General features: G+C 56.7%; 12 protein-coding genes across 12 annotated transcripts; 5 read left to right on the forward strand and 7 right to left on the reverse strand.

The window, feature by feature from the left end:
• Positions 1–68: 68 nt before the first annotated feature.
• Positions 69–3,363, reverse strand: GNI_089020 (peptidase, S9A/B/C family, catalytic domain protein; the record flags this gene model as incomplete). The annotated part of the gene is made up of 2 exons (XM_011132460.1): positions 69–3,100; positions 3,204–3,363. 2 exons carry the CDS (start codon positions 3,361–3,363, stop codon positions 69–71), a joined length of 3,192 nt encoding a protein of 1,063 aa, XP_011130762.1.
• A 99-nt stretch (positions 3,364–3,462) lies between these two features.
• GNI_089030 (glucosidase II beta subunit-like protein) lies at positions 3,463–4,719 on the forward strand (the record flags this gene model as incomplete). Its single annotated transcript, XM_011132461.1, has 1 exon — positions 3,463–4,719. One exon carries the CDS (start codon positions 3,463–3,465, stop codon positions 4,717–4,719), a length of 1,257 nt encoding a protein of 418 aa, XP_011130763.1.
• A 104-nt stretch (positions 4,720–4,823) lies between these two features.
• GNI_089040 (hypothetical protein) lies at positions 4,824–6,672 on the forward strand (the record flags this gene model as incomplete). The annotated part of the gene is made up of 2 exons (XM_011132462.1): positions 4,824–4,880; positions 4,921–6,672. The coding sequence occupies 2 exons, from the start codon at positions 4,824–4,826 to the stop codon at positions 6,670–6,672; spliced, it is 1,809 nt and encodes a 602-aa protein (XP_011130764.1).
• Positions 6,673–9,132: 2,460 nt separating this feature from the next.
• On the reverse strand, positions 9,133–10,184 carry GNI_089050 (putative acetyltransferase domain protein; the record flags this gene model as incomplete). Its single annotated transcript, XM_011132463.1, has 2 exons — positions 9,133–9,957; positions 9,999–10,184. The coding sequence occupies 2 exons, from the start codon at positions 10,182–10,184 to the stop codon at positions 9,133–9,135; spliced, it is 1,011 nt and encodes a 336-aa protein (XP_011130765.1).
• A 434-nt stretch (positions 10,185–10,618) lies between these two features.
• GNI_089060 (isocitrate dehydrogenase) lies at positions 10,619–11,854 on the forward strand (the record flags this gene model as incomplete). The annotated part of the gene is made up of 1 exon (XM_011132464.1): positions 10,619–11,854. One exon carries the CDS (start codon positions 10,619–10,621, stop codon positions 11,852–11,854), a length of 1,236 nt encoding a protein of 411 aa, XP_011130766.1.
• Positions 11,855–12,115: 261 nt separating this feature from the next.
• On the reverse strand, positions 12,116–13,612 carry GNI_089070 (putative major facilitator family transporter; the record flags this gene model as incomplete). Its single annotated transcript, XM_011132465.1, has 1 exon — positions 12,116–13,612. The coding sequence occupies one exon, from the start codon at positions 13,610–13,612 to the stop codon at positions 12,116–12,118; it is 1,497 nt and encodes a 498-aa protein (XP_011130767.1).
• Positions 13,613–13,861: 249 nt separating this feature from the next.
• GNI_089080 (hypothetical protein) lies at positions 13,862–14,391 on the reverse strand (the record flags this gene model as incomplete). The annotated part of the gene is made up of 2 exons (XM_011132466.1): positions 13,862–14,151; positions 14,256–14,391. 2 exons carry the CDS (start codon positions 14,389–14,391, stop codon positions 13,862–13,864), a joined length of 426 nt encoding a protein of 141 aa, XP_011130768.1.
• Positions 14,392–14,403: 12 nt separating this feature from the next.
• Positions 14,404–15,552, forward strand: GNI_089090 (PUB domain protein; the record flags this gene model as incomplete). Its single annotated transcript, XM_011132467.1, has 2 exons — positions 14,404–14,909; positions 14,997–15,552. 2 exons carry the CDS (start codon positions 14,404–14,406, stop codon positions 15,550–15,552), a joined length of 1,062 nt encoding a protein of 353 aa, XP_011130769.1.
• A 76-nt stretch (positions 15,553–15,628) lies between these two features.
• GNI_089100 (putative GMC oxidoreductase) lies at positions 15,629–18,439 on the reverse strand (the record flags this gene model as incomplete). The annotated part of the gene is made up of 1 exon (XM_011132468.1): positions 15,629–18,439. The coding sequence occupies one exon, from the start codon at positions 18,437–18,439 to the stop codon at positions 15,629–15,631; it is 2,811 nt and encodes a 936-aa protein (XP_011130770.1).
• Positions 18,440–19,016: 577 nt separating this feature from the next.
• On the reverse strand, positions 19,017–19,835 carry GNI_089110 (putative transmembrane protein; the record flags this gene model as incomplete). The annotated part of the gene is made up of 1 exon (XM_011132469.1): positions 19,017–19,835. One exon carries the CDS (start codon positions 19,833–19,835, stop codon positions 19,017–19,019), a length of 819 nt encoding a protein of 272 aa, XP_011130771.1.
• An 822-nt stretch (positions 19,836–20,657) lies between these two features.
• On the reverse strand, positions 20,658–22,244 carry GNI_089120 (putative transmembrane protein; the record flags this gene model as incomplete). Its single annotated transcript, XM_011132470.1, has 1 exon — positions 20,658–22,244. The coding sequence occupies one exon, from the start codon at positions 22,242–22,244 to the stop codon at positions 20,658–20,660; it is 1,587 nt and encodes a 528-aa protein (XP_011130772.1).
• A 1,001-nt stretch (positions 22,245–23,245) lies between these two features.
• GNI_089130 (succinyl-CoA synthetase beta subunit) lies at positions 23,246–24,589 on the forward strand (the record flags this gene model as incomplete). Its single annotated transcript, XM_011132471.1, has 1 exon — positions 23,246–24,589. The coding sequence occupies one exon, from the start codon at positions 23,246–23,248 to the stop codon at positions 24,587–24,589; it is 1,344 nt and encodes a 447-aa protein (XP_011130773.1).
• Positions 24,590–24,727: the final 138 nt, after the last annotated feature.

The raw sequence follows: 24,727 nt of genomic DNA on the forward strand, positions 1-24,727 counted from the left end.
CGATCGAATTTTGCGCACAAACACGCGTGTGCTATTGTTTACAGCGAGCGGTTGCGCGATGAAATGACTCATAAATTGGCCCCCAGGACTTCGTTTATGAATTTTGCGGATTCTATATCTCTATGAAAGACGGTGCTTGCCTCGCTGAGGCCGTGGTTGCTTTGTCCGTAGATGAAGCAGCGACTGGGCATAGATCTTGGTGCTGATTTCGGTATCTTGCCCTGGGCGTTTTGTTCGATCTCCTGGACACGCAGGAAGAAGTTCCTTCCTTGTCTCCAGTCAACTCGCTTGTCTTGTTGTCCGAGGAGCATGAGTATAGGACAGGATATATTCTGTACTTTCGAAATAGGTGATTGTGCATACTGTCGTGCGCGGATAGAAGGCCAGTCAGGGGTGAGTTCGTTAATGTTATATTTGAAGCCTGTCAGTTGATAGGTGGCCCAGTCCGGAATATCTGTGGTGTGCATACTGGCGTCAGTGACGGGGTTAAGAAGGATGGCCGCCTTAAATATAGGCGGTGTCAAGCATGCAAGATGGGCGGCGAGGAATCCACCGTGGCTTCCGCCATAAGCAATACAGTTGACGTGGTTCCAGGGCCAGCTGTCGACGCCAGACTTGAGCGAGTACTCAGTGGGTCCATTGAATTCCGCATGCAGCGCCGAGGACAAAGCCTGCAAGCACCACTGAACGTCGAGCTGCCCGCAATGTCCGGCTAGAGCCTTCGTGTATTCATCACCGTAGCCAACACTGCCGGGGTAGTTCGGGAACACAATGAGGTCAATGGGAGTGGAAGCGAACAGGAAGTTGTGAAGAGCGCTCTGCTCTGACATTATAGACATGCTGTTGGGCCCGCCGTGAAGCTGCAGCATGACAGTCTTGACTTGCTTGCTGCCGAGACCTTTCCTTCTGTACAAAAAAATAGACCGGCTGGGTATCGCGTTCTCTAGGTACGCAGCCACGTAGTTGCACTGGCTCGGTGTCTGGACAGGGTGTTTGAGGCCGTCGATGAGTACGGTGCCCTGACTGTGGTCGATCCAAAGTCTTCTTGCACGCAAATCCTTCAGCGTCTTGGCCGCAACAGTCGGGGCCGGTCTTCCGGCCTTTTCCTTGACTCCGCCTTGCTGGCTCGCTAACTCCGGGCTCACTAACTCTAATCGCTGGTCGAACCGAACCAGCACTGGCACCGTAGTACCCGCCTGCAGCACTGGCAGGTAGCCCAAGCGTTGTGACCGATTGAAGGTTTCTCCGTTCATTTTGTAGTCCAAAGGAACACCAATTTTCACCGGGCACTCTGTCCGTCGGACCCCCGATACAATCAGCTCCATGCAGCTGTTCTTTGTGTCGCACGTACGGTTATCCGGAGTGTTGTCCCCCCCTTGGTTGCCGGCTACATGGGTGATAATGACAGCTAACTCGAAAGATATGGCAACGAGATTGCAGCAAATACTGTGTTCTCCAGCATCTGGATAACTTAGGCAAAGAAGCTCGACGACATTAGACGAACCGTCCATGCACTCCATGACCTCACCGCCTCCGCAACCACGATTCGCTCCGGTACCATAGGTCGCTCCGCCATCACGGTTCGCTCCATCCTCAGAACCCGCTCCAGGGGAAACGTCGTTTGCCTTATGTCCCGATCGATCGTTATCGCCCGACCGATCGTTATCGCCCGACCGATCGTAAGTCTCAGGACACTCCCCAGTTTCAGGACGCTCGTTATCCGTTTCCCGTTCGTGATCGGAAGTCCGTTCGTGATCGGAAGTCCGTTCGTGGTCGGAAGTCCTTTCGTGGTCGGTGGAAGACGAGGAGTTTGAGGATAGCCGGTGCCTGCCTGGAGAGCCTAGGTGGTCTTGGCACAGGATTGAGGTCCGGCCGCCGAGGGGAAGGAAGTCCCGGTAGCAGAAGGTATCTCGGAGTACGTCTGCCACCCCCGAGGCAGCGCAGGTATTCAAGTCAAACCGGACGATTGTGTGCAGGAGGGCACGGCCGGGATGGTGGACGATGCCCAGCTTGGCATGCTTCGGATGCAAATAGGACACGAGTACGTCCAAATATCCGCAGTCGACATCAGCCGGGAAGTCTTCGGCGCTCCGGTCCTCGCCGGTGCAAGTTCCCGCCCGCCGAATTTCCAATCGGATTTCTTGTCCGCCATCCGGACTGCTGCTGCCGCTGCTGCCATCGTGCGTGTTCACGTGCGCTGTAGGAGCCCCCTTGGCCAATTCCCCCTTGGCCAGTTCCCCCTTGCCCAGCTCCCCCTTGGTTAGAACCTCCTCCCGCGGCACCGAATTTCGGTGCACGACGTCGTTGGGTGCCGTTCCGTCGACGTCGTCCTGGACGGGTTCGCCCTTACTTAAGGTTTCGATGACAGTTTCCTCGGTGGAGGGGTGTTCAATGGGTGGTGTTTCCTGGTCTTGCGTATCCTGTCGGCAGATGGACTGGGCGGTTCGGCTTTCCAGAGTGCCGGCAGGCCCGCTCCCTCCGGGCGCTGTGCCCTCGTTCGGGCTCCCTCCAGGCGTTCTCTCCTGGAACAGAGCGTCTCCTGCGTGCCCGGTAGCAGCCTCCATGTTCGCGCAGGGTTCAAGGCGGTTGGCTGCGGCAGTGGGATCGGAATTGAGGACGCAGGCTTGGACGCAGGCGGTATCTACATTGAGGACTTGCGCGATCCGACGCTCCTCAACGTCGAGCACGAAGGGTTGTGGATGCGTCAGGATTTCGCTGCACTCGCCAAGGTGGAGGGTTTGTTGAATGTCGCACACACGCTGTACGTTGTACCCCGGCTCCACACCGGCTTCCCACGGGAAAGAGGACGCGCTGTCATCACTCTTAGGCTCCGCTAAATAAACCACGTACAGTCGCCGGTTCTTGACCACCGCATAGGGACTGTAGAACCGCTGGTGGGCCAGGATCGGAGCCTTATGCAGACCCTGGTACTTTATCTCAAAAGCGTCCAACACCGTACTTGTTGAACCCTCCGAGTACACATACACACCTAACATGTCTTCTCGCGATACACACAGACCCAAAACCACTTGCCCATCCAGGTCGCGCACCAACGTAATGCCCTCACCAGGAATCGCCTTACCCACCGCCGCAAAGGGCCCTACCACACTAGGGATCTCGAAATGACGCGGCGTCGGGAACGGCCCAGGGGAGGGTTCTCGGCCCGAGAAGGGTGAATGGTGCTGGGAAGTGAGCGGGCCTACTTTTGTTGTACACTTGGCTGTACTCCACCTTCTTGTTGCGTATGGGATCCAGCTTCGTGTAGTTAATTACGACGTAGTCCTCCTGGTCATACGCCGAAACCAATGCGGGAAACTGCAGCTCCTTTGAGTGCCTAATCTGAAAGAATTCTCGTTCAGTCATATGCTTGGAACCCCCCATTTCCGTTTGTCTGGTCAGTGTCTTGTCTGGTCAGTGTCTTGTCTGGTCAGGCTGCCACCAGTGAATTAATATTTCTGGTGGATGTATGCGCGAGTGGTATGGCTGGCGCTGCTGGCTCAGGGGCAGAACTACGATGGGACCTATCCGCTAATCGAGGTGCCATATATATGGGAGACTCAGGTGAACACAAAAGACCTGAAGGAGGCGTGGCTGACACGGTCTGGGGGGACCGGAACGGTGATAAACAATGTTGTGTTAGTGGAGCGGAACGCGTATAATGGCACGTATGAATCAGCAACAAGGTCGCCAGGTCATCACAAGTGCGCCGCTGTGGACGTTATCCTGGACCGGGTCCACGTCAGCGATGGGATTTGCGACTGCTGCGACGGCTCGGACGAGCCGGAGGGGGCCTGTGCCAATCGGTGTTCAGAGTGGAATAAAATGGTGGCCAAGAGAAACGAACAAATTACGAGCACGATGCTGGCGCTTCAGAACAAGAGAACCAGTCGCTTGGATATGGGCCTTAAAATGGTAGACGACGACGATATTGTGGACGAGTATGCAGACAGTCTGGAAGGTGCGGGCGGTGGCACAGACGGTGGTGGCACACACAGTGGCACACACGGTGGCACAGACGGTGGTAGCACAGGAACAGATGGTCAGATGCGTCGCACGCCGGCCAAGTCATTGCTTGAGAACTGGTTGTGGCCGGCGAAGTCGCGATTTACTTTGTTGCGTAACTGGTGGTTCGTGTCTTTGGCTAAGTTGTTGGGCAAGAGGGTGGCGGAGGAGTTGGAGATGAAGCCGCTGAGTGAGAATTTGCGTTCGGAGTTGAACGTCTTAAAACCGCACCCGGAATGGCTGTACACAGCGGCCTTGGTATCCGACTCGATGCAGTTGCAACTGGACCAGAAACGGTTTACAGTGAAGGAGTTGTTGGAAATCACGATGAAAGAAACGTGGCAGTACAGTACCGTGAGCTACGGCAAGCTCGTCAATGTGACGGTAGTCGACCCGACGGACTTGACTTTGCCGCTTCCGACCAAGTACAGCCGCCTCATAAGTCCGTACGTGATGTTGTATCAAGGCGGGTCGCGCTGTCGAGACAAGGCCTTCAACGACGATCAACGTTCCTGGATCGAAGCCGATAACGAGAGTTACAGTGCGCGTCTCTACACCGTCTGCGCCGAACACGACGCACTTCTCTGGGTTGAGTTCCAACAACCCTGCAGGCTCAGCGCCGTCGCCTCCAGTCCCGCAGCCTGCGTGTCACACCGACAGGCGCAAGTCGAAAACTTGCCCAGCGGCCAGGGCCGGCGGGTGAAAAACGAGCTGTGAACACATCCTTCTGGTGGTGTTCACACCCTTGCCGGGTCACCACCATACCTTTGCTGAGTCCGACATAGACCCGTGGCGGGTATGTGGTAGTTCTTTTTTAAAAAATGGAAGATGCCATAGACGTGCTCAAGAGCAACGCGAGTGTGTATCACCAGATCCCCGTAGGTTCTCGTGAGTGAGGAGTGACATTGTTGTGTTTAGTGGCCGAAAGAGGGCGTGGAGTTTACGGTGTCCTCCTTGGTGAATACGTCTAAGGGGCAGGCAAACACGAGTCTGTCGTTCAATGAGGATGACCAAGTCATCACGAGTGTGCCGGACGAGGAGGGTGTAGAGGTTTTGGCCCCGGGTTTCGGTCGGTACCGGTACTGTTTAGATCACGTGAGGAAGCCGAGTCTGGTGCGCACCCGCGTGACAATGATAGACATGAACCCAAGCGCGAAGCCGGAGATCCTCAAAGGTTACCGCGTGCGCGTTTTCGGGAACCGCAATGGGCAGCTGCTCGCCTGTCGCGACGTGGGGGTACTCGAGAGCCCGGCGGAGCAATTGCAGATCACCCAGCAAGACACCACGGAGGAAGAGCGCGAAAAGTACACTCTCGCCATTCAAAAAAAAATGCGAAAACTCGACATCGGCGCACCCAAGTTCTGCCCTCTTGACAAACCCTCCAAACTGCCCCCTCTCGCTCGCCTTGGTCCGCCCGCGAAAATGCTCCTCGCCGGCGAAGTCGTCCACGAACTATTTGCCGAAGTTGATGTCGCCGACTTCCGTAAACTCGGGGTCAACCTGCCCACCCCCGACGGCACCATCTCCGACGGCGCTACCCCCTACGGCACCACCCCCCAGGGGGTTACGCCCCAGGGGGTTACGCCCCAAAGAATCACTCCCAGCATGCCCGGCGACGCAACCGGTGACCAGAACGCACAGCAACCTGGCCCGCAGCAACCTGGCCAACAGTTGGGACAGCACAACAATCTGCACGTGCAGCCCCAGGCGGCGGCGAAGGAGCTGGGACAGCAGCTGCGGAGAGAGCGGCAGGAACTACAGGCACAGGCGCCGGCGCCTAGGACCAATGAAAGTGTAGTGGCGGTCTTAGAGCGCGCTGCACCAAGGAAAGAGTTCCGGAAGACGCGGCAGCCCCGGACCCGGGACGAGGGGACGCCGCCGCCCACTTACAATGCGCGCCAAGTCGTCGATGATGCAGGCAACTGGCTAGCCAAGCAAATCAAACAGGCGGCAGGCATCCAGGATAGGGCCGATGTGTTCCCCAACACAGCCCCGCCCCTCAACCCAGTGTCCAAGGAAACAATGTCCAAGGAAACAATGTCCAACGATCTAGTGTTCAATGACACAGTGTTCGATCCAATACTTGCCGTAGGCGCTAAAATTGGTGACCAAATTCTGTACGCAGAACAAAGTCTCTACGCAGACCAAAGTCTGTACGTAGGCCGAAGTCCGTATGCAGACGGTCACCGCCCAGAAGATCTTGACCGTGGTGGAGGTGGTCGAGGGCGACGGGGGGGCCGAGGTGGTCGAGGGGGGGACCGAGGTGGTCGAGGGGGGGACCGAGGTGGTCGAGGCCGGGACAGGAGTGGTCGGTCTGATGACCGAGGTGGTCGCTCTAGTGACCGAGGTGGTCGCTCTAGTGATCGAGGTGGTCGCACTAATGATCGAGGTGGCCGATCTGGGGCCCGAGGGGGAGGCAGAGGTGGTCGAGCCGGAGCCGGAGCCGGAGACAGAGGTGGGGAAGAACGCCCAGCCACGGAGCGCCGAACTCGGTGTCAACAGCATCAAGATCGTGGCGTTGCCAATTACGGACTCGAAGCCAAACCACAAGAAGGTGGTCCTAGCCGACCTCAAGCGCCCTCTACTCCAGCAACCTCCGCACGAGGAGGCTCCACTCGAGGAAGAGGGGGACGACCTCGCGGAGGTCGCGGCAGGCCTGGCAGATCCTGATCACGGCCAGGCATGGCGTAGGCCTTGCCGAAGCCACTTCGTAGCCCTGGCCCTAACAGTTAGTAGCGCCTCGCCCGAACCATTTCGTAGCTGCCTGAAACCATTTAGTAGCCCTGGTAACAAGGACCGACCCTGTCCACTTAGACCGCATCACTGCTTGGTGGACGCGCGTGTCGGGGTATTTTTCCAGTGTGAGTCCTCCATGACAAACTGCAACAGGTCCTTCGGTGGGTGGTAGTAACTGGTCGCACAACTGCATCCGTGAACTAAATCCTCGAAGATGTCGGTTGGTTGGACTGAGTTGGTTGGACTCCGTCGCGCGACTGAATCCAGTCGCTGACCTGATCCGAGCGGCTGACCTGACCGTTTGCTTTGACCAGCTGGCCAGGGTCGGGACCGTATATATGGACCTATAGGATCCTAGGTGGTTGGTCTGGGTGGTTCTTGTTGGGGTGGTGGTATGACGGTGCCTCGGTCGACGATCCAGGGGTGCTGGGCGCTCATGAACTGAGCGCGGCTGCAGAGGAGTGCAGGCGAGATGACAAGGCGGCGTCCGAGGGGGAAAACAAGTAGGGCTACACGTGTGCTATATTTGTGCGTTTCATCAACGGGTAGGCCCTGTGCTTTCCAGACCTGAACGATGTACTTGGGGATGCGAACAAGGGGTGCCTGCGATGGCAACATTCCCGTAATATTCAGGTATTGTTGCACCCATGGCTTGCTCTCATTATGTACGACCAAAGTTAAAGTCTCATCACCCCGACTTAGAGGTAACGCACACAACCGCAAACAGTATCCCGACACCTCCACGCCCTGATCCCGATCCAGAAATAGCCCACCACTCTCGCGACTCAACACTCTCACCGAGTCCTTCGGCCATGGACCCTGACTGACGTCTTCTGTCGCCAAAAATGGCGCCCACACCTTCGATGACGAATCCCACCACGTCGGCCGCGGAGCGTCTTGCCCCAACCGCCGGTTCGGCTTCACTTTGCTCGCAGCAATCGACGTCGACAAAATCGTCTAACCAAGGCAATATCACCAGGGGGGGGGTCAGAGTAGGTGCTCCAACACCGGGAGGGGGGTGGTGGGCCAACACCCGGAGAGTGGGGTGGTCCAATACCGGGAGAGGAGGTGGCTTACGTGTAGCCAGTATTTGATGCCCATGTAGTCGGGCAAGGAGTGGAGATTGTTGGAAGCGACGTTGGTATAGGTGGTGGCGTCGAAGAAGTCTCCACAGGCAACAGGCGTCTCGAACTCGACCACGCCGGTCCAAACCTGGCTCTTGTCCCGGCCCTCGGGTAGCCGGATGCTATCGTCCGTCGCAACCCAGTTCCAGCGGTCGCGATGAGACTCGAGAATGCTGGAGAACATGGAGCGGAACTCGCAGACCGTGGCGGCCTGGCGGGAACTCGAGGCTGCCCGCGAGGACCGCACCATCTTCAGCGGACACGGCACTTCTCGCCGATCAATAGGCAACGACGCGTGGCACTTCGCGCGCCCAGACAACCGGCCGTAGACCATCTTATAGTCTTGGGATACCATTAGTGAACTGAGCGGCGTAGGTAAAGCAGGGTGGTAGGGTAAGGAGGAGCAGGGGGATAAGGAGGAGCAGCCGGGGCGGGGCAGGGTAAGGCCGGATGGAGGGTATCCTACTTGACGAGAATTTCGATGCTGGACGTTCGGGAGTCGGATTTGGTAAGGGAGAGCTCGCCTCCCCAGACGACCAAGTGCCTGCAGTCTGGATCTATCGCCCGGCTAGTGACTTCGCGTTCTTCGTTGGCTGTTAGCTTTACTCGGGCGAGCGACCGGAAGGTGGAGCGGTCTTCCCACCAGTCTTTGGTGCGACTTCGCGCGTCCTGTAGATCTAGGCGCGGCCGGTGGGAGCTGCGTAGGTCGCCCTCCAGTGGCTGACGCAGGGTAGGTCGCTTGCGTCCATGGCCGCTGCCGCTTTCGAAAAGGCGCAGCCGGCAGCGCGTGACCCGATAGGGAAGACTCACCCAAGTAGTGAGTTCACAGCCACGCGGGTGCTGGACGCGTTCTCGGAGACCCTCGAGCTCGCCACGTTTCAACACTGGTCGCTTGATCGGCTGCTTCTTTTGCTTCTCCTTCAGGCAGTTTTCTAACTCGGTCGACCAGTTCGCTGGCCGGCTGCCCGGCCCGTTCAGCTTCACGGCACTGTCTGGGTTTCGCCGCAGGTCCAGCACCACCGTGCTCTCGTTCTGGTTCCAGGACCGCGCCGGCGGAGACTGCGGCGACTCAATCGGCGCAGCGGCGTGCGGCGCTTCCGGGACTCGGGGCCTTGGCTCGCTTTTGGTCGGTAACGGAGGCGGAGGCGCAGACGGAGGTAACATGTGTTAAATATATTTTTAAAAGCACAGAGGGGGGGCGAACCCCAGACAGCGCACTTTGTGCACACGCGTGTGCACACGCGCGCGCACGCGCGAACGCCGGCAAACACTAATCCATCACATGCGACGCGGCGCTTCTTATGGTCAGGTCGAATTCGCTGGCGTCCCGCTTCCTCAAAGACGTTTTGGAGGAGGAGTTAAGCGACTTGTGCCAGGTCATGAGGTCTCCACGCATCAAGCCTCTCCGAACGGTTTGCGCAATGGTGTATCCATGTTGTCTGACGAACTTTACGTGAGTAGGGTTGAGCGAGTTGGTGTAGATCCGCATGTTGGTGAACCCTATGTCGCTGGCGTACTGCTCGACCTGCATGAGGAGGCGACTTCCGATTTTCATACGCCGGTGCTGGGAGTCGACGATGAGGCGGACGAGCTTGCCGACGTTTGCCGTCTCTTTGGAGGCCACTAGTCCAACGCATCCGGCAATGACCCGGGTGGGCTTTGCGCCTGATTCCGCAGACAGACTTGTTCCCAGGAAGGCCTCACCAACTTGCAGCTCGGCCACCCAAAAGCGCGACTGCGGCCCGTTTTCCATATACGTGTCGAAAGCTGTCCGCAGGTCGTCGCAGTCCAGTCGGATGTACTGTTCCAGCTCCCAACGCGACTTCACGAACAAGTACACGTTGAACAGCGTTACGGACATGATGAACCGCGGTACCGACATAAACACAAACGCCAGGAACGTCAATAACGCCATATCCTGGATGTGCGCCACGACGTAGTACCGCGTCGCCGCCAAACCCGTCGAACGAAAATGGTTAAAGCATAACTGCTTCACGGCCTTCACGTCCTCTTTGCGGAGCTCCCGAATCGTCAAAGCCCCCTCGCTAAACGGAGGCTTCGCAGGCACGGGCGATACTTCGCTGCTCTCCGCTTCCTACAGACACACACATGACTGCCCCTGACTAGAATGTGTACCGTTCCCCTAGAATGTGCCCCTGATAAGTGGCAGCCCCTATGAAGTGCAACCCCAGTGTAGCCTGCCCCCGGGCTCCCGATCCCTTGGCTCCCGCCCCGGGCACCTGACGCCTCGGCTCTGGCTAGTTGACAGCCTATTGGTAGGCTGAACGAGGCTAGGGCTGGGGGGAGGTCAATCCCTGACATGAAGTCTTTCTCCGAGTAGGAAGGCCGAGGCAGGCACTAAGGACAGACACTGAGGGCGGGAGCCAAGGGTGGGCACTGAGGTGAGGGCGGGCACTAAGGTCTGGAGCCATGTCCACCATCGCGGCGAAATTTAAGTGCGCGTAAATACAACTGCACACGCTCGGCCCAACACTCGCAATCAGGACGCCGAATAGGTGCGACCTGCGTCCTGGTCGACATCCCGAACATGAAGGGATGATGGCTCACGGTGGTGCTCATAAAAACTAGGACGCCTTGACTCTGGGTATAAATTTACGACGCTGTTTGCAAATTGTCTTTTGGTTCTTTTAACGACACGGTTACCAGGCACTCATATCGAACACTGCTACTAAACACGACGTTGTTATTGAACCTGAGTTGTTGAACCCGAGTTGTTGAGTGGACCAGTTGTCGCGATGGCGGTGGAGAAAGTGAAGGTTGCGAATCCAGTATGTTACCTGGACGGTGATGAGATGACACGGGTGATAGGACAGTGGGTGATTGATAAGTTGATCACACCATATGTGGACTGTGAGGTACGTTATTTCGATTTGGGTATTGAGCATCGGGATCAGACGGACGATCAAGTTACGGTACAGGCGGCGGAGGCGATTCGGGAGTGTCATGTGGGTGTGAAGTGTGCAACGATAACACCGGATGAAGCTCGGATGACCGAGTTTGGATTGAAGCGGATGTATCGGAGTCCGAATGGTACTATTCGTAACATTTTGGATGGTGTAATTTTTCGGGAGCCGATACTGTGTAAGAACGTGCCATTGCTGGTGCCATCTTGGAAGAAGTCAATCATCATTGGGCGTCATGCGTATGCGGATCAGTACAAGGCGCAAGACGTGGTGGTCAAGGGTAAGGGGACGGTTAAATTGGTGATTGACACTGAGGACAATGGACACCAAGAAGTTTTGGTGCACGAATACACAGGCGAAGGTGGAGTGGCATTGGGCATGTTTAACACCACCGAATCGATCCGCGGCTTTGCCAGAGCCAGCTTCGCCATGGCTCTGGACAAGAAGATGCCACTCTTTCTGTCTACGAAGAACACCGTGCTGAAAGCTTATGACGGGCACTTTAAGGACGCGTTCCAACGGCTGTATGATGCCGAATATAAGACGCAATTCGAAGCCCTTGGCATTTGGTATGAACACCGACTCATCGATGACATGGTCGCACAGTGCATCAAATCGGAAGGCGGATTCGTGTGGGCCTGCAAGAACTATGACGGAGACGTACAGTCAGACGTCCTTGCCCAAGGCTTCGGATCCCTCGGCCTCATGACCAGCCAACTTGTCTGCCCTGATGGTATCACACTCCAAGCAGAAGCCGCTCATGGTACCGTCACGAGACATTTCAGACTCTACCAAAAAGGAGAAAAGACCAGCACCAACCCCATCGCTACTATCTTCGCCTGGACTAAAGGCCTGCTTCATAGGGCCAAACTGGACGAGAACAAACGCCTACACGACTTCGCTGAAACACTCGAAAAATGCGTCGTCGACACAGTCGAAAGCGGTCTGTACACTAAAGATCTAGCCATCTGTATCGCAGGCACCACCAAGGTACCGGAAACAGAATATCTGGACACAGAAACATTTCTTAATAAGGTCGTTGAAAGGCTGGAACAAGACTGGCACTGAAAATAAGCATCGGACACTCCAGCCAGCCAGCCAGGCTTAGACACTTGAAATTTTTTCCGGACTTGCGTTTGATAGTCACGAACGAGTGTTAACACGTCAGCCAATGTCAACGATGGCGCAGCCGGTGTTGCAAAGCGCTCGTCCACTGCGCGGTCGTCGTCCATTGCAGTGTTGAGGAGTTGAGGAAGAAGATGTGTTGGGTTGACAAGGTGAAAAAAACGAACAGCCGAACTGGCCCAGCCAGCGTGTGATGTCTGTAGTTTATATATGTGTGGCTTGTGCCTTTCTGCGGGAGGCGCCCATGGCGGCGTTTGCGTTTGCGGATGTGGCTCTCTGCATAGCCTTGTTGAGTTCTTGTTCTTTCATGGACGTAGAATGTTTGATTGCTTCGGTGGAGGGTCCTGAGAGGGGTGCGGAGACGGTTTTTTGTAACACAGGTGCGGCGGGAAGAGTTTCCTCGGACTCGTTCTTGACGAAGCGTACTGCTATGTAGGCTAGGAAAGAGCCTAGTGCCCACATGGCGAAGCCAACCCAGTATTGATCTCGGTAGGTGATACCACTGTTAAGGTCAAGACCCCAGGCGACAGCAGCGCCGGCAGATTGGATGCCTTTGTAGAAGCCGGCGAATCTAGCACTGAGTTGAGTGTTGTTTCCGGCAATCGCGCCCATCAGCCAGTAGGCGAAGGCTTGAAGGGCGGCATCGGCTATTCCGTAGAAGATATAGGTCAGGATAGGACACCAGGCGCGTTTGGACTGTTTGAAGTCAATGTGTTCAAGGATAACACGGTCCTTGTCATAGCCTTTCTCAAGCCCATACTGGACGTAAGTTCCGAAGCTCCAGGCAAGGGCGAAACAAACAAATGTGAATAACCAACCCACCAAGGCACGTTGCCTGCGGGTAAAGCGATCCATATCTAGGAGCAGACCAATAAGCCAGGCAGACAACATTTGTGAAGCCCAGTAAAAGGCGCTGTTAAGACCGCGTGTCCTGATATTAAACAAAGTTCCGTTGACGTAATTGAACTGATATGTGTAGAACCAATTGGATGCCACGAAGAAGGGCAGTAGCAGGAGCATGTATTTGTTCATTGATGCCTTGAGTGCACCGAGAATCTCGTCTTTAACCGAAGTGCCTTTGTCAAACGACACAAGCGAACCATCGGCCTTCTTCACTTTATCCGCCTTCACAATAACAAACGGTACCACAACCGCTCCGATGGCCATGATGGCGATGAACAAGAAGTATGATGCCTTATTCGCCTGTGTCGAATCGTCCTTGGCATTGTAGTTGACTGCGAACTGCAAAATGCCACCTAACATACCACCAAGATTAAATATAATCCAGAACCAACCGATGTAATTGCCTTTGTTAAACGGAGTCGAATAAGACATCATCATGGCACCTTGAGCAGTCCAGAAAAGACCAGCACCAACTCCTAACAAACAACCAACCAAGATACTCACCCAATCTGCACCATCCACGTTCGAAGCCAGGTACATACCCAACGCATATAAACAGTATGTCAGACCACCAGCGCATAGCAATATCCGGTTGCCCATCAAGTTAAAGAACACACCTCCGAAATAACCGAACACCGCAAAACATGCGTACAAAGCACAGTTCGCCTGATTAGCATATTTCGGGTCATTCGAACCCGCTGCTCCAAGGCCGGACAATGCGTTAAACAAACCTGGACATGTCAATGCGATTCCTCCGAGAATCAATATCTGCACAAACGCATCCGATAAAGCAATCATCCTTGATACGTGCGCTGCACCCTCCACCCTGCATGACTACTCTCCTCTCTGCACCTCCACCTAGATCCGTACACAGATACATGCGCAACTTCAACTCCTCCATTACTGCATCCCTGCGCTTTCCATGACTCCATTCTCCCATGACTCTACTCTCCCATTACTCTCAACTCTCCCATGACTCTCAACTCTCCCATTACTCTCAACTCTCCCATGACTCTCAACTCTCCCATGATTCAACTCTCCCATAATTCAACTCTCTGCTCTCTCTTCCCCCACGCTTTCCTCGAAGTAGTTTACGCTCTCCTTCTCCGTTTCCTCCTCTACTTCTGCTCCCGTCGCCGCTGCAGCTTTTGTTGCTGCTGCCGGGTCTGCCTTTAGCAAACCCCACAGGTCGGGGTCCAGCTGCTGTAGTTTATTCATGCAACGCTCCATCAGGTTCTCTCGCCGAATTACAGCTAGGCGGTTCTCCGCAATCGCCAGTTGGACGTCTTGGTCCTTCTTGTGCGGGTCATACTCCGCCATCTGCTCGTTCGACTCGACTAAAGCCAAAAGCGGTAAAGGCATGGCTAATGGGAAGACGGGGGGGACTTAGGGAGGGAACTGCCAGTCCGGATGAGAAAGGCGCGTGAGATAGAGTGGCTACCAAGTTTGTGAAGCTGCACCATGGCCTCTTCGTAGATGGGCAACACAAGCTCGACGTTGTCGGGTATCGAAACATCATCGCTCGCACAGGTCACCTCCACCACTTGGGGGTTCGCCTTGAGTTTGAGAAGCACCATTTAATATTCGCGATGACCGAATTTGACGACCAGAGGGTGACTGCGTTGAGCAAGCCTTCCCCAAGCCCGGAATCTGTCGTGCGTGAACAGGTGGCCTCCGACCATGTGACCCCAGCACCTGTGACGCCCTTCCAGGTATCATCTGAACAGGTGGCATCCGAGCAGGCGGCGAGCGGTGAGAGTGCGTCCGGAAATGCGCCGGGCAATGCGTCTCCCAGGGCGGGAAGCGATGCTGCGACCGGTGAAGTGGAAGGGGCCGTGGAAGAGCCCGCGTCGAGCGCCGCGCCAGAAGCTTGGGACGCGTCCGTGGACGTGGAGGTAGCGGACGACGACCCGGAGTTGCTTGAGTTGATCGCGGCGGCGAAGACGAACAAGCGCTCAGACAAGATTTGTTTGACGGAGGAGGAGATGGCGCTGCCCGCATCGGCCCGGGCGGCGCTATTGCAGCAGCGCATTAAGGAACGGCGAGTGGAATACGAACGACAGGAGCGACTCACTGCGGAGAAACGCCGCATCGAGTAAGTCTCCTCAGCAGCAGATAAACCCCGGATCGAGTGCACCCCCATCCACCCAAATGTTGTGCTACCGGATGTCGTGTTTCGTAGGTCACAGAAGAAGATGATGGAGACGCAGCGCGTGTTGGAGGAGAAGGAAAAGGAGCGGTTCCGGGCAGAGTTAGAGCGCGAGAAACGCGAGTTACGAGAGGAAGAGGAGCGGCAGCGGAGGTTGCTGGCCTTGGAATTTAAGGAACGGTTCGGGTACTTGCCGAGCGAGGAGGCGATGGAGGCGGCGCGGCTGAAGAGGAAGCCGGTGCGCGAGCAAATCCGGTACTGGCTGGGTAAGTTGAATGACCGGCCGGAGGCGGCGACCAAGACGCTGCCAACGCTCTTCAAGATTATGCACAATGCCCGGACGAATCCCACTAATCCCAAGTTCCTTAAAATTAGCAAAACCAACAAAGTCTTCAGTGAGAAAGTTGGCTCCGTACCCGAAGCCACTGCCTTGCTCGAGATCGTCGGTTTCAAAGCAACCGACACCGACTGGCTCATTGAAGGCTACCCCAACGGCTTCCTCCTCTCCGAAGTCGAAAACCTTATCCAGTACCTCCTAAAAGCAAACGCTCAAAAAACAGTTCCCACGCCTAGTACCACCGGAGCCTAATCCTGCCGGGGTCCTCCTCCCGACAGAGTCCTAATCCTGAGAAAGTCCTCCTCCGGTCGAAACCACCGCGGGTGGGTCAAGACGATGGTCGGTCCGGGTGAAGGAAGGCGTACGTGCGTTTCTCACGGGGGGTAAGTGACGGTTTGGGGGGCTCGATACCGAGTTCGCGGAGGCGGAGGAGTGCGGCATAACGTCCGAGAGCCATAACAGTTTGCGTGGGATTGAAGCGAGACATTTGAGGCAATGTGCTTGCGTCGACAACGGCGAGGTTGGCGACATGTTTGACACGGAATCGGTCATCCACGACCTTGCCTAGTTGCGCAGTGCCAGCCAGATGCCACATGCTTTGCTTCATATCACGGATATAGCTCATCAACGCTGGTAGGTCGTCCGGATCCGGCAACTGCGCCGGAAATGTTGCCAACGTCTGGTTTCGAATCTGACTGACTGGGTATGTCATGAACACCGAACTGTGTTGCCTCTCCATCTCCGCAAATACCGCTTGCGGAGACAACCATGACTCCTCCCGCTTCCCCATAGTAGGTACCTCCTCAACACTAACGTCCACACCACCAAGGTCTCTATCAAGGTCCGCCCAGGGCGCCTCTTGCTCCGACCCGGGTCCAGACGACCCGGGTCCAGACGACCCGGGCCCAGATGATGCGTACGGGTACAATTCTAGCTCGGTGCCCTCCGTGCGTCTGCCCACGCGAGATAGGTACCGGGGCCGGCTGGAAACGGCGTAATCCGCGACAGCCGCGTCCAGGCCCAAGTGAGCCGACATTCTCGCGTCGTGGAGGCTTTCTTGGTGGCTGGGGTGGTGATCGTCTTGCTGTTGCTGGGGGGTTTGATGACGGCTGGCGTGATTGGCGGGAGTGAGGTTGGGGAGCCGGCCTTGGAGTAGGTCTTTAACAGTTTTGCTGAGGTCTTTGAGAACATTGTGTAGAACTGCAGGACAGGATTTTTCGTCTAGAGTTTCGACGGCGCCTTTGAGGGCATCGCTTCGTGCGATTCGTATCAGATTTTGGATACCACGAAGTCCGTCGACAACATCTTGGGGATTGGAATAGTAATTGGGGTCGACCCTAATTTGTCCTGAGTAGTCGGTTTTCACATATCCACGTGATTTGGGTTCATTGACGAAGTACCATGAGGCGGTTAACTTACGGAGACAGGCGGGTGCGGATGAGAAGGCTGCGCAAACGGGGTTGCTTTTGGCGGTTTCGGAGCAGTAGTTGAGTAAGGTCATGAGTACGTCAACAATGGGGTGCGAGCGTATGGTAGGACTTACGAAGATGCGTGTTGCATAGATGAAGCCCTCCACAATGCGCCCGCCGGCCATCTCCTCGACGCCGATCTGTGAGTAGTCCAGCGTCCTGGCGCCCAAAACCGCGCGCCCAAAACCGTGCGTGGCTAAACCTACACGCCCACACACTTGAGGCTCCAACTCACGACCTATTGCCGTATCCCCCACCTGGTAGTACGCCACAGGCAAAAGGCCGCGATCTATCAAGTGAGAACCCACATTCTCGTTCAACACTGCTGGCGCATTGATACCCAACAACTCCATCTGTTCCGCAGCACCCACTCCGCTACGCGCCAACAACACCGGGGAGAACACGGCCCCCGCAGACAACACAATCTCCGACTTCGCACACACCGTCTTCAATGCGTGTCGAGACAGCGCGTGAGACATCCGCCGCCGGAAACGCTCTGGCGGACCCGACAATGGCTCCCTCCCGCCAATCGGCTCCAGGTCCTCGCTCCGCGTCGCACGAACCAAAACGCAAGTCGCCTTGAACCGCGGCTCGGGAGATTCACGGTTCTGCGACTCTCCGCCGTGCGACTCACCGCCCTGCGACTCACGGCCCTGCGATTCGCCGCCCTGCGACTCACCGCCCTGCGACTCACCGCCCTGCGACTCACCGCCCTGCGACTCACCGCCCTGCGACCCACGAATCGGTTCCAGTTGGATTCTTTCTGCGATGGTGTTGGTAACGATGTCTAGTGTGGGTGGTTGTGGGCGGTCGAGGCTGCCGAGGAGGACGTCGGCGGACCTGCGGAAGCCGTGATCTTGAGAGTCGAAGAGCGAGAACGCGTTCCAGGAGGTTTCTTTGAGGAGCCGCAGGCGCGTGCCAGCAGTTTTGTAACCCTGTTGATTGAAGGCCCGTCGCCAGTGTTCGCTGTAGGGTTCTAATTGACGCATGGGTTGTGCGAGGCGAAGAGCGATCCATTCTGAGGCGTTGTAGAAGAGGTCGTGATCGATGGGTTCGCCGCTGGTTGACTCGAGCAGCGAGAGGTACTCTGGATCTTCTTCGACGGCGATGGCCATGCCCGTGGCCGTGCCGCCTCCGAGGACGCTCGCCACATGTGTCCGCACACCCGACTGAGTCATAACCAACTGACTCACACGCGTATCAGCCATGACTAAACCCGAGCCATAAATGTCGTGTGTGAGTCGATGCTTCAAGCGCACGTCGCCACGTTCCACGACCAACACTTTGAACCCCGACTCCGCCATCGTACGTGCAAACGGACACCCGCCTCCGCCGCCACCGACCACGATGTAGTCGTAATACGCGAAGTCGCTCTTCCCCCCCCGCCGCGACTGACTCTGCAGCACCTCTCCGCCAGGGTCAGCATTTTCTCGCGAGTAATTACCAATCCCCTGCGAATAGTTTCCGCCTTGCCGGTGGTCGCCGCCGCCGCCCGGGGACGGGAACCAGTCCTGGCGCGGCCGGCGAGGCTCGTCGACCCACTCGTGCGGGTCTTCTGGATCGCGCCGTTCCCGGTCCAGCTTGCGAACCAACTGCCGCAACGTCAGAGTCCGGACCGCCTCCAGGTTCGGGTTCGGTCGCCACGCATTCCCGCGAGCCTGCACCGGCATCGTCGCCTCGCACACATCCGTGCCACAACGGGAATACACGGCACACACGTGTGCGAACTGAAGCTACAGAAAGGTGGCTTTATTGCCGGACGTACATAGCTTGTGCCGGATGGCCCCCGGGGCACACCACACTCTAGCACACCCTGTCCTTCGCCTGGAACACTTACTAAGACGATTGGGAATACGAAGAGTTTCAACATGGGACACATATAACAGGAAAATGTCAAGCTTGACAACCGTAGTGCTCGGATAACCGTCCAGGTTGGCCATTGGCAACCGTTCAGAGCGAGCTGCATTACAGGCACAATGGCACGAAGCAGATTAATAGCAAGGCAGTCACAGTGTACATTCCTTTGGTCCAGTCCAAGACGCTTGGTCCAGGACACCCGTGGCAGATCCGTGGTAGACTCATGGTAGTCGGACCGGTGGTAGTCGGCATTGCTGCTAGTCGGACGGGCGGTATGCGGTTGAGCGCTTATTGATAGGCATAATTGTGGGTAGGAACCACGGGCGGTTGGCCACGGGCGGTTGGCCACGGCCAGTTGGCAGTGACAATGATGTGCATGTGGTGGGCCGATTAAGCGCTGAGTAGTCGGTCTACTTCTTCTGCGGACAGTGACCTTGCGTGCTGTTTATGTTTGAGTAGTTCCTCGGTCTTGAAGATGAGTTCTAGTCGGGCGAGTGCGCCGACAAATAGGCTGCCGATGACAGAGAGAAAGAGTTGTCCGATAAGGAGGAGGACGAATAATGTCTGGTGCCTGGTTTGTAGAATTGCGGGATTGATTTCACTGTGTTTGTTGGTAGGAAGCCGGTAAGTACGTTTGAGTACGTAGACGGTAAGGGCGACGGTCCATATGAGAAGGACGGCTACGGCCCAGGTGAGTCGTGCAGCGGTGACCATGGGGGGGGACTTGGCAAAAAGGCCGGCGAGACCGATGGAGCCGGCGGTCCAGGAGATCCCGACGACGACGAAACAAAGCCAACTGAATGGGTCACTCCACATACCGCGCCAAGACGCGTCCACATCCAACCAAGAAGGTGGGTTCAGGATTGAATCAGAATGCAACAAGATCGGCCATGTCGTCATCACTGCACACACGCCTTTAACACACATCAACCATAACACGAACAGCAAACGTAAAGTCCATGCGCTTGGTAATTCCACTAAAGAAGTCTGCCGCCGCAACGTTGTCGCAACCGACGACGACGACGCCAATGCGTTCGAACGCCGCTCCGAAGACGACCGACTGTCCGGATGAACAAGTACTGCATGCTCCGTCTCGCTCTCAGAAGGGCCAACCCTGTTGTCCACCTCCTCACCCGCGTTCGCATCCCTACCTGCAACAGGCGCCGATCTCATCCCCGCTTCGTTTTCTTCATTCGGGTTAAGGTGCATCGCCGCCTAAACTCGAACTAATAAACCTAAGGTGCATCCACGTTCGCATGAACCTTAACCAAATGGCAACCCTCCTTTCCAGGCTTAGAATCGGTGCTTCGGTCAGACCCTTCCGTCACACTTTTTTTGGTCAGACAGTTCGATTCGATGATTCAAGGCGTCGGATCATTTAGGTCTATGTCTTCCAGTGCGTTGTCTTGGCGTCTCGCGACCTGTGGGTGAATCAACGTACAACCCCCCATTTTATGTTACCCTTTTGCGCCTCCTGATTTGGGGGTGCAGCAGCATCAGACTTCTCGCATCGAGCACCTCTAGCCTTTGGGTCTCAATGGCGGGCGTCTGCGCCTTCAGCAGTTCTACCACGTAGTCCTTCAGCTGGGACAGCTCCCTGCGCACTCTTGACCTGGTAACCTCCGTCGTGTTGATAGATTTCTCCTCGTGTCCCATTTTGAAAAAAGCACTACAACATCTCCACCCTAATCACTTCAGGCGAGCCCGACCAGGCTAGCCATGCCACGCCACGCCGCCCGGCAAGTCAGACCGCACCGATCATGCCCAATGGTCGGGTGTCTGGCGCCTGATCTCAGGCGGAATGTCCGCATGCGGCAAGTGCAGCAAAGGAGACCGTCACCACGCAGAGAGGGAGTGCGAGATATGGCGGGACATAGATAGGAAATAAGCGGAGTTCTGACAACAGAATTCCGGCGCCAGGGATCGGCTGACGAGGACATGCCCAGGCGATCGTTGGCCCAAAAGACCGTTGTCTCAAGCGACCCTAGACTCAAGTCAGGCAAGCAGGTGTCGTCGCGCACCCCCACGGGCTCACGGGTGCGGGTTGCTGGCGTCAACCACCGTCAAGAAGTCTTCCGGGTCCGACGCTTCAGACGACTGGGTCAATTCGATTGCTTCGTGACATCTCTCGTCATCGTGCCCTAGAGCGGGAGGGGGTTCCCCCCGGACCAAGGGTTGGTCCCCCTGGGCCAAGGGTGCCCCCCCCGGCGCTAAGGGTGCCCCCCCCCGCGCCAAGGGCGGCCCCCCCAGGGCCAAGTGTGGCGCAGGGGGGAGTTCTGCTCCCGGGTCACCCTCCTCAGGCCTCTCGGGCTGCGCACAGGGACACTTGGTGTCCAGGTCGAAGGCTACGGCCAATACCCATACACCGACCAGGACCCAGGGGAGCAGGAAGCCCAGCATGAGCATGGTCTTGATGTGCAACTCCCTAGCAATCTCCAGCTGCATCCTACGCGGCAGCAACTGCCTCCTGCTCGTCCACAACTCCGCACCGGGCACCTCGGCCACCGCCTCCGTGTCCCTCACCTCCGGGTCCCTCGCCTCCGCCGCGCTCACCTCCGTCTGGGTCGCAGCTTGTGTCCAGTACACAGCCTCCACAACCGCAGGCAGGTCCAGAGGCAGCAGACCTGATGGGCCAGTCGCGGCCGTCACTGATGTTTCGTCGTCCGTGACATACTCGAACCCGGGTACGATCTCCCCAGGCAACACCTCCGCTGCAGGCAAGGCGTGTTCAGTTGCTTCAGTGTACACCTCGGGAACGTCAGGAATCTCGGGAACCTGGGGAACCACGCTGTACTCCGGGACTGGCGATTCGGCCTCCGCGTCCTCCAGAATTGCTGGGAACGGCTGCGGCCCTCCCGTCTCGATTAATCCGCCTGCTTGTTCCAAGGCAGCCTGCTCGGGAACTATGCCGCCTTGTTCCAGGGCAGCTTGCTCCGGCGCTCCCGCACCCAGGCCCAGAGCACCCTGGTCCAGGAGCTGCAGTTTCTTCGGTTGTTGGTGGTTGGCGTTTGCGCGGTCGGGATCCTCAGTAAAACTGAATTGGTCGAAGAGCCCCGGCATGCCTAAGATGCCTGACACAGCTTCTCCCATATTGAACTTCAGGGGAGGCTGCGGCCGCTGGTTGTCTGCGGAGAGGCGTGGCTTGGGAGAGTTGGTGTCTTCAGGACCCGGCCTGTCGGACCCGGACGTATGGTTGGTCTCGGCAGCACCGGGACTGCGCCCGACATCCAGGTTGGGTCCAGGTTCGGGGAGGTTAGAGACGAGGGGTGAGATAGGGCTGATGATGAGGTGTTCGTGTCTGGGCAGAGCAAGGGGTTGGTACTGAACGACAGCGCTCTGGACGAGGCCGGCGGTGAAGAGAAGGAAGGTACCGGCGATCAGCATCCGGAGTCCACGGTGGGAGATAGCGCGCTGGGCGAGTTGCGAGACGCCTAAGACCCACCCGACGCAGACGGAGCCGTACAGCGCAGCCAGAAAAAGCACCCACACTCCGGAGTACAAGTGCAGCTCCACCAACACGGTGCAGTACGCCACACCCAAGCTTAAATACGCGAAGGGCAACGCGCTGCCGAAACGGGCATTGCCGCGCGGGAACAAATGGTCCGCCGACCGGTTCATGCGCCGGTTCGCTGGTGGTCGCATTTCTCAAGTGGTGCCGTGCACCACCAACCATATTCCGGGGTCGTCGTACGCCTGCGCCGGGCGTCTGTAGACGTCTGGCATGCTGGCCACAGCACAAAAAATTAGTCGTGGATGTATGATAGGCGTGTGGCCGTTTGGGTAGCCAAAGAATATCGTGCGCACACACGTGTGTTTCAAAAAATACGAAAACGGCCAGTGAGTTGTATTCGGGTTTGCGGGCTGAATAGGTTACGAGTTCGTAAAAAGTCCCTCAACCCATAAAAAGCTAACGGCAGGGCCGGTCGGACCCCAATTTCATCCCAGCCAGATAGACATAACGCTATCGGTCCGGCTGGGTTTTTGGGGGAGAAAGAACACATCACCTATCATCCCACCAATACGTATAACGAGTATCTGAGGGAGCGAGGGAGTGCTTGACGGCGAGAAGAGGTAGCGACGTTAGGTCTGAAGGTTGACGGGGTTGATGGTGCCCAGACACGCCCGGTTTCGAACCATGAGCTTTTCGGCTATGCTTCCCAGCAAATAATATTAGCCCAGAAGATCGTCTACTTTCATTCGGGAGCTGGTCCAGGAAGATGTCCGTGCACCCACAGTCGCGCAGAATGTGCGTATCTTCGTCGCGGTCCAAATCTTCATGTTTCGGGCGGTGAGCTAGAGACATGCGACTCTTGGCGGAAGTGCCGAGTGCCGCTGCGGGGTGACGAAGGCCGAGACGCCGCAGCAACATCCGCCGCCGACTCCCGTCGAGCGATCGAACGGTCGTCTGGGGCTGGCGTGGGCGGTTGCTGCCGCGCTTCGGCCTCGCTCTGCGACACGAGCTGCTTGTCTAGCCTTTTTTTATCGTCCCTGCTGTAATCTTATCGCTCGACGGATCGAGTTTTATAAAGTGAAGGTAGACACGAGCAAGTGGAGTTCTGTCGCAATGAGACCCTTGGGCGGAGACGGGTGGGTAATTTTGATTGGCTATTTTGTGCGAAATGGTGTTGTGTAAGACGGGAGTTCGGTTTGGAGCATGTCCTGGTCGTGGGTTGGCGTTGCATGAGTACCAAGCGAAGGCGCTGATGGACAAGTACGGGTTGCCTACGCAGATGGGTTTGACGGCGGATAGTTCGGCGGAGGCGGGACAGAGTGCGAAGGCGTTATTGTCTAAGGGAGCGGGGACGGTGGTATTGAAGGCTCAGGTGTTTGCGGGTGGTCGTGGTAAGGGTTCGTTGTCTTCTGGTTTGAAGGGCGGCGTGCAGTTTGTCAAGAGTCCGGAGCGTGCCGCTGAGTTGGCTAGTCAGATGTTGGGGCACCGACTGACAACGCATCAGACGCCTGCGGAGGGTCTGGAGGTGCGCAAGTTGTTGTTGACGGAAGCGGTGGATATTGCGCGTGAGTTTTACCTGGCGATCATCCTGGATCGCACGCAAGGCGGGCCTTGCATTGTGTGTTCCCGCGAAGGTGGTGTGGATATCGAGGAGGTGGCCAAGACCAAGCCCGAGGCGATTCGCGTAATTCCAGTGAACATTGCTAAAGGCGTGGGCGTCCGCGAACTTGCTGCTGTGTGCGAAACGCTGCTGCCTACAGTCGAGTCAGCCCTCCCAGCCTCCGCCGCCGGACTGAGTGACCGACAGAAAAAAGCAGTATACCGCTCGCTCTGTGCGCAACTCCAAGACACTGTCAAAAAGCTCTACCAACTCTTTGAGAAGTCGGACGCAAGCCAAATTGAGATCAACCCAATCGCCGTCACCGGCGATGATCGCGTTGTCTGTGTCGATGCCAAACTCGGTTTCGATGACAACGCCTTCTTCCGCCAGAAAGAACTATTTGCGCAAGAAGACACGAGCGTTCGCTGTCCGCGAGAATTGGCCGCTGAGGCTGAACATATGAATTATGTTAGTATGGATGGCAATGTCGGGTGTCTTGTTAATGGTGCTGGTCTCGCCATGGCCACCATGGACCTGTTGACTGTGCATGGCGGTAGTCCCGCCAACTTTTTGGATCTCGGTGGCGGTGCAACCAAGGAACAGGTACTCAAGTCCTTCGAACTTCTCACTTCCGACCCCAAGGTCCAAGCCATCTTTGTCAACATCTTCGGAGGCATCACCCGCTGCGATGTCGTTGCCCAAGGCATACTCGAAGCCGCGCAACTTTGTAACATGGATCGCCCACTCATCGTACGTCTAGCCGGCAACAACGCAGAGAAGGCCAAACAGATACTATCGAACCCACCCAAAGGGCTCAACATACACTACGTACAAGATTTCTCCAACGCCGCCAAAACCGCTGTCGAAATAGCCAACCGGCCCCAAAGGTTACCTTACACACTCACCGCTTAAACACACCCTCCGACTTGGACCCTCTGACTTGGACCCACCGACTTGGACCCCCCAAAACGGACCACCCAAACAGTACATAGGACTTGGCGTTTCTCAGGTGCGGTCCCAACAAGCGTCACTGCTGATGAGAAATCAACT

This window comes from Gregarina niphandrodes (assembly GCF_000223845.1).
Source record: "Gregarina niphandrodes unplaced genomic scaffold scaffold00017, whole genome shotgun sequence".
NCBI lineage: Eukaryota > Apicomplexa > Conoidasida > Eugregarinorida > Gregarinidae > Gregarina > Gregarina niphandrodes.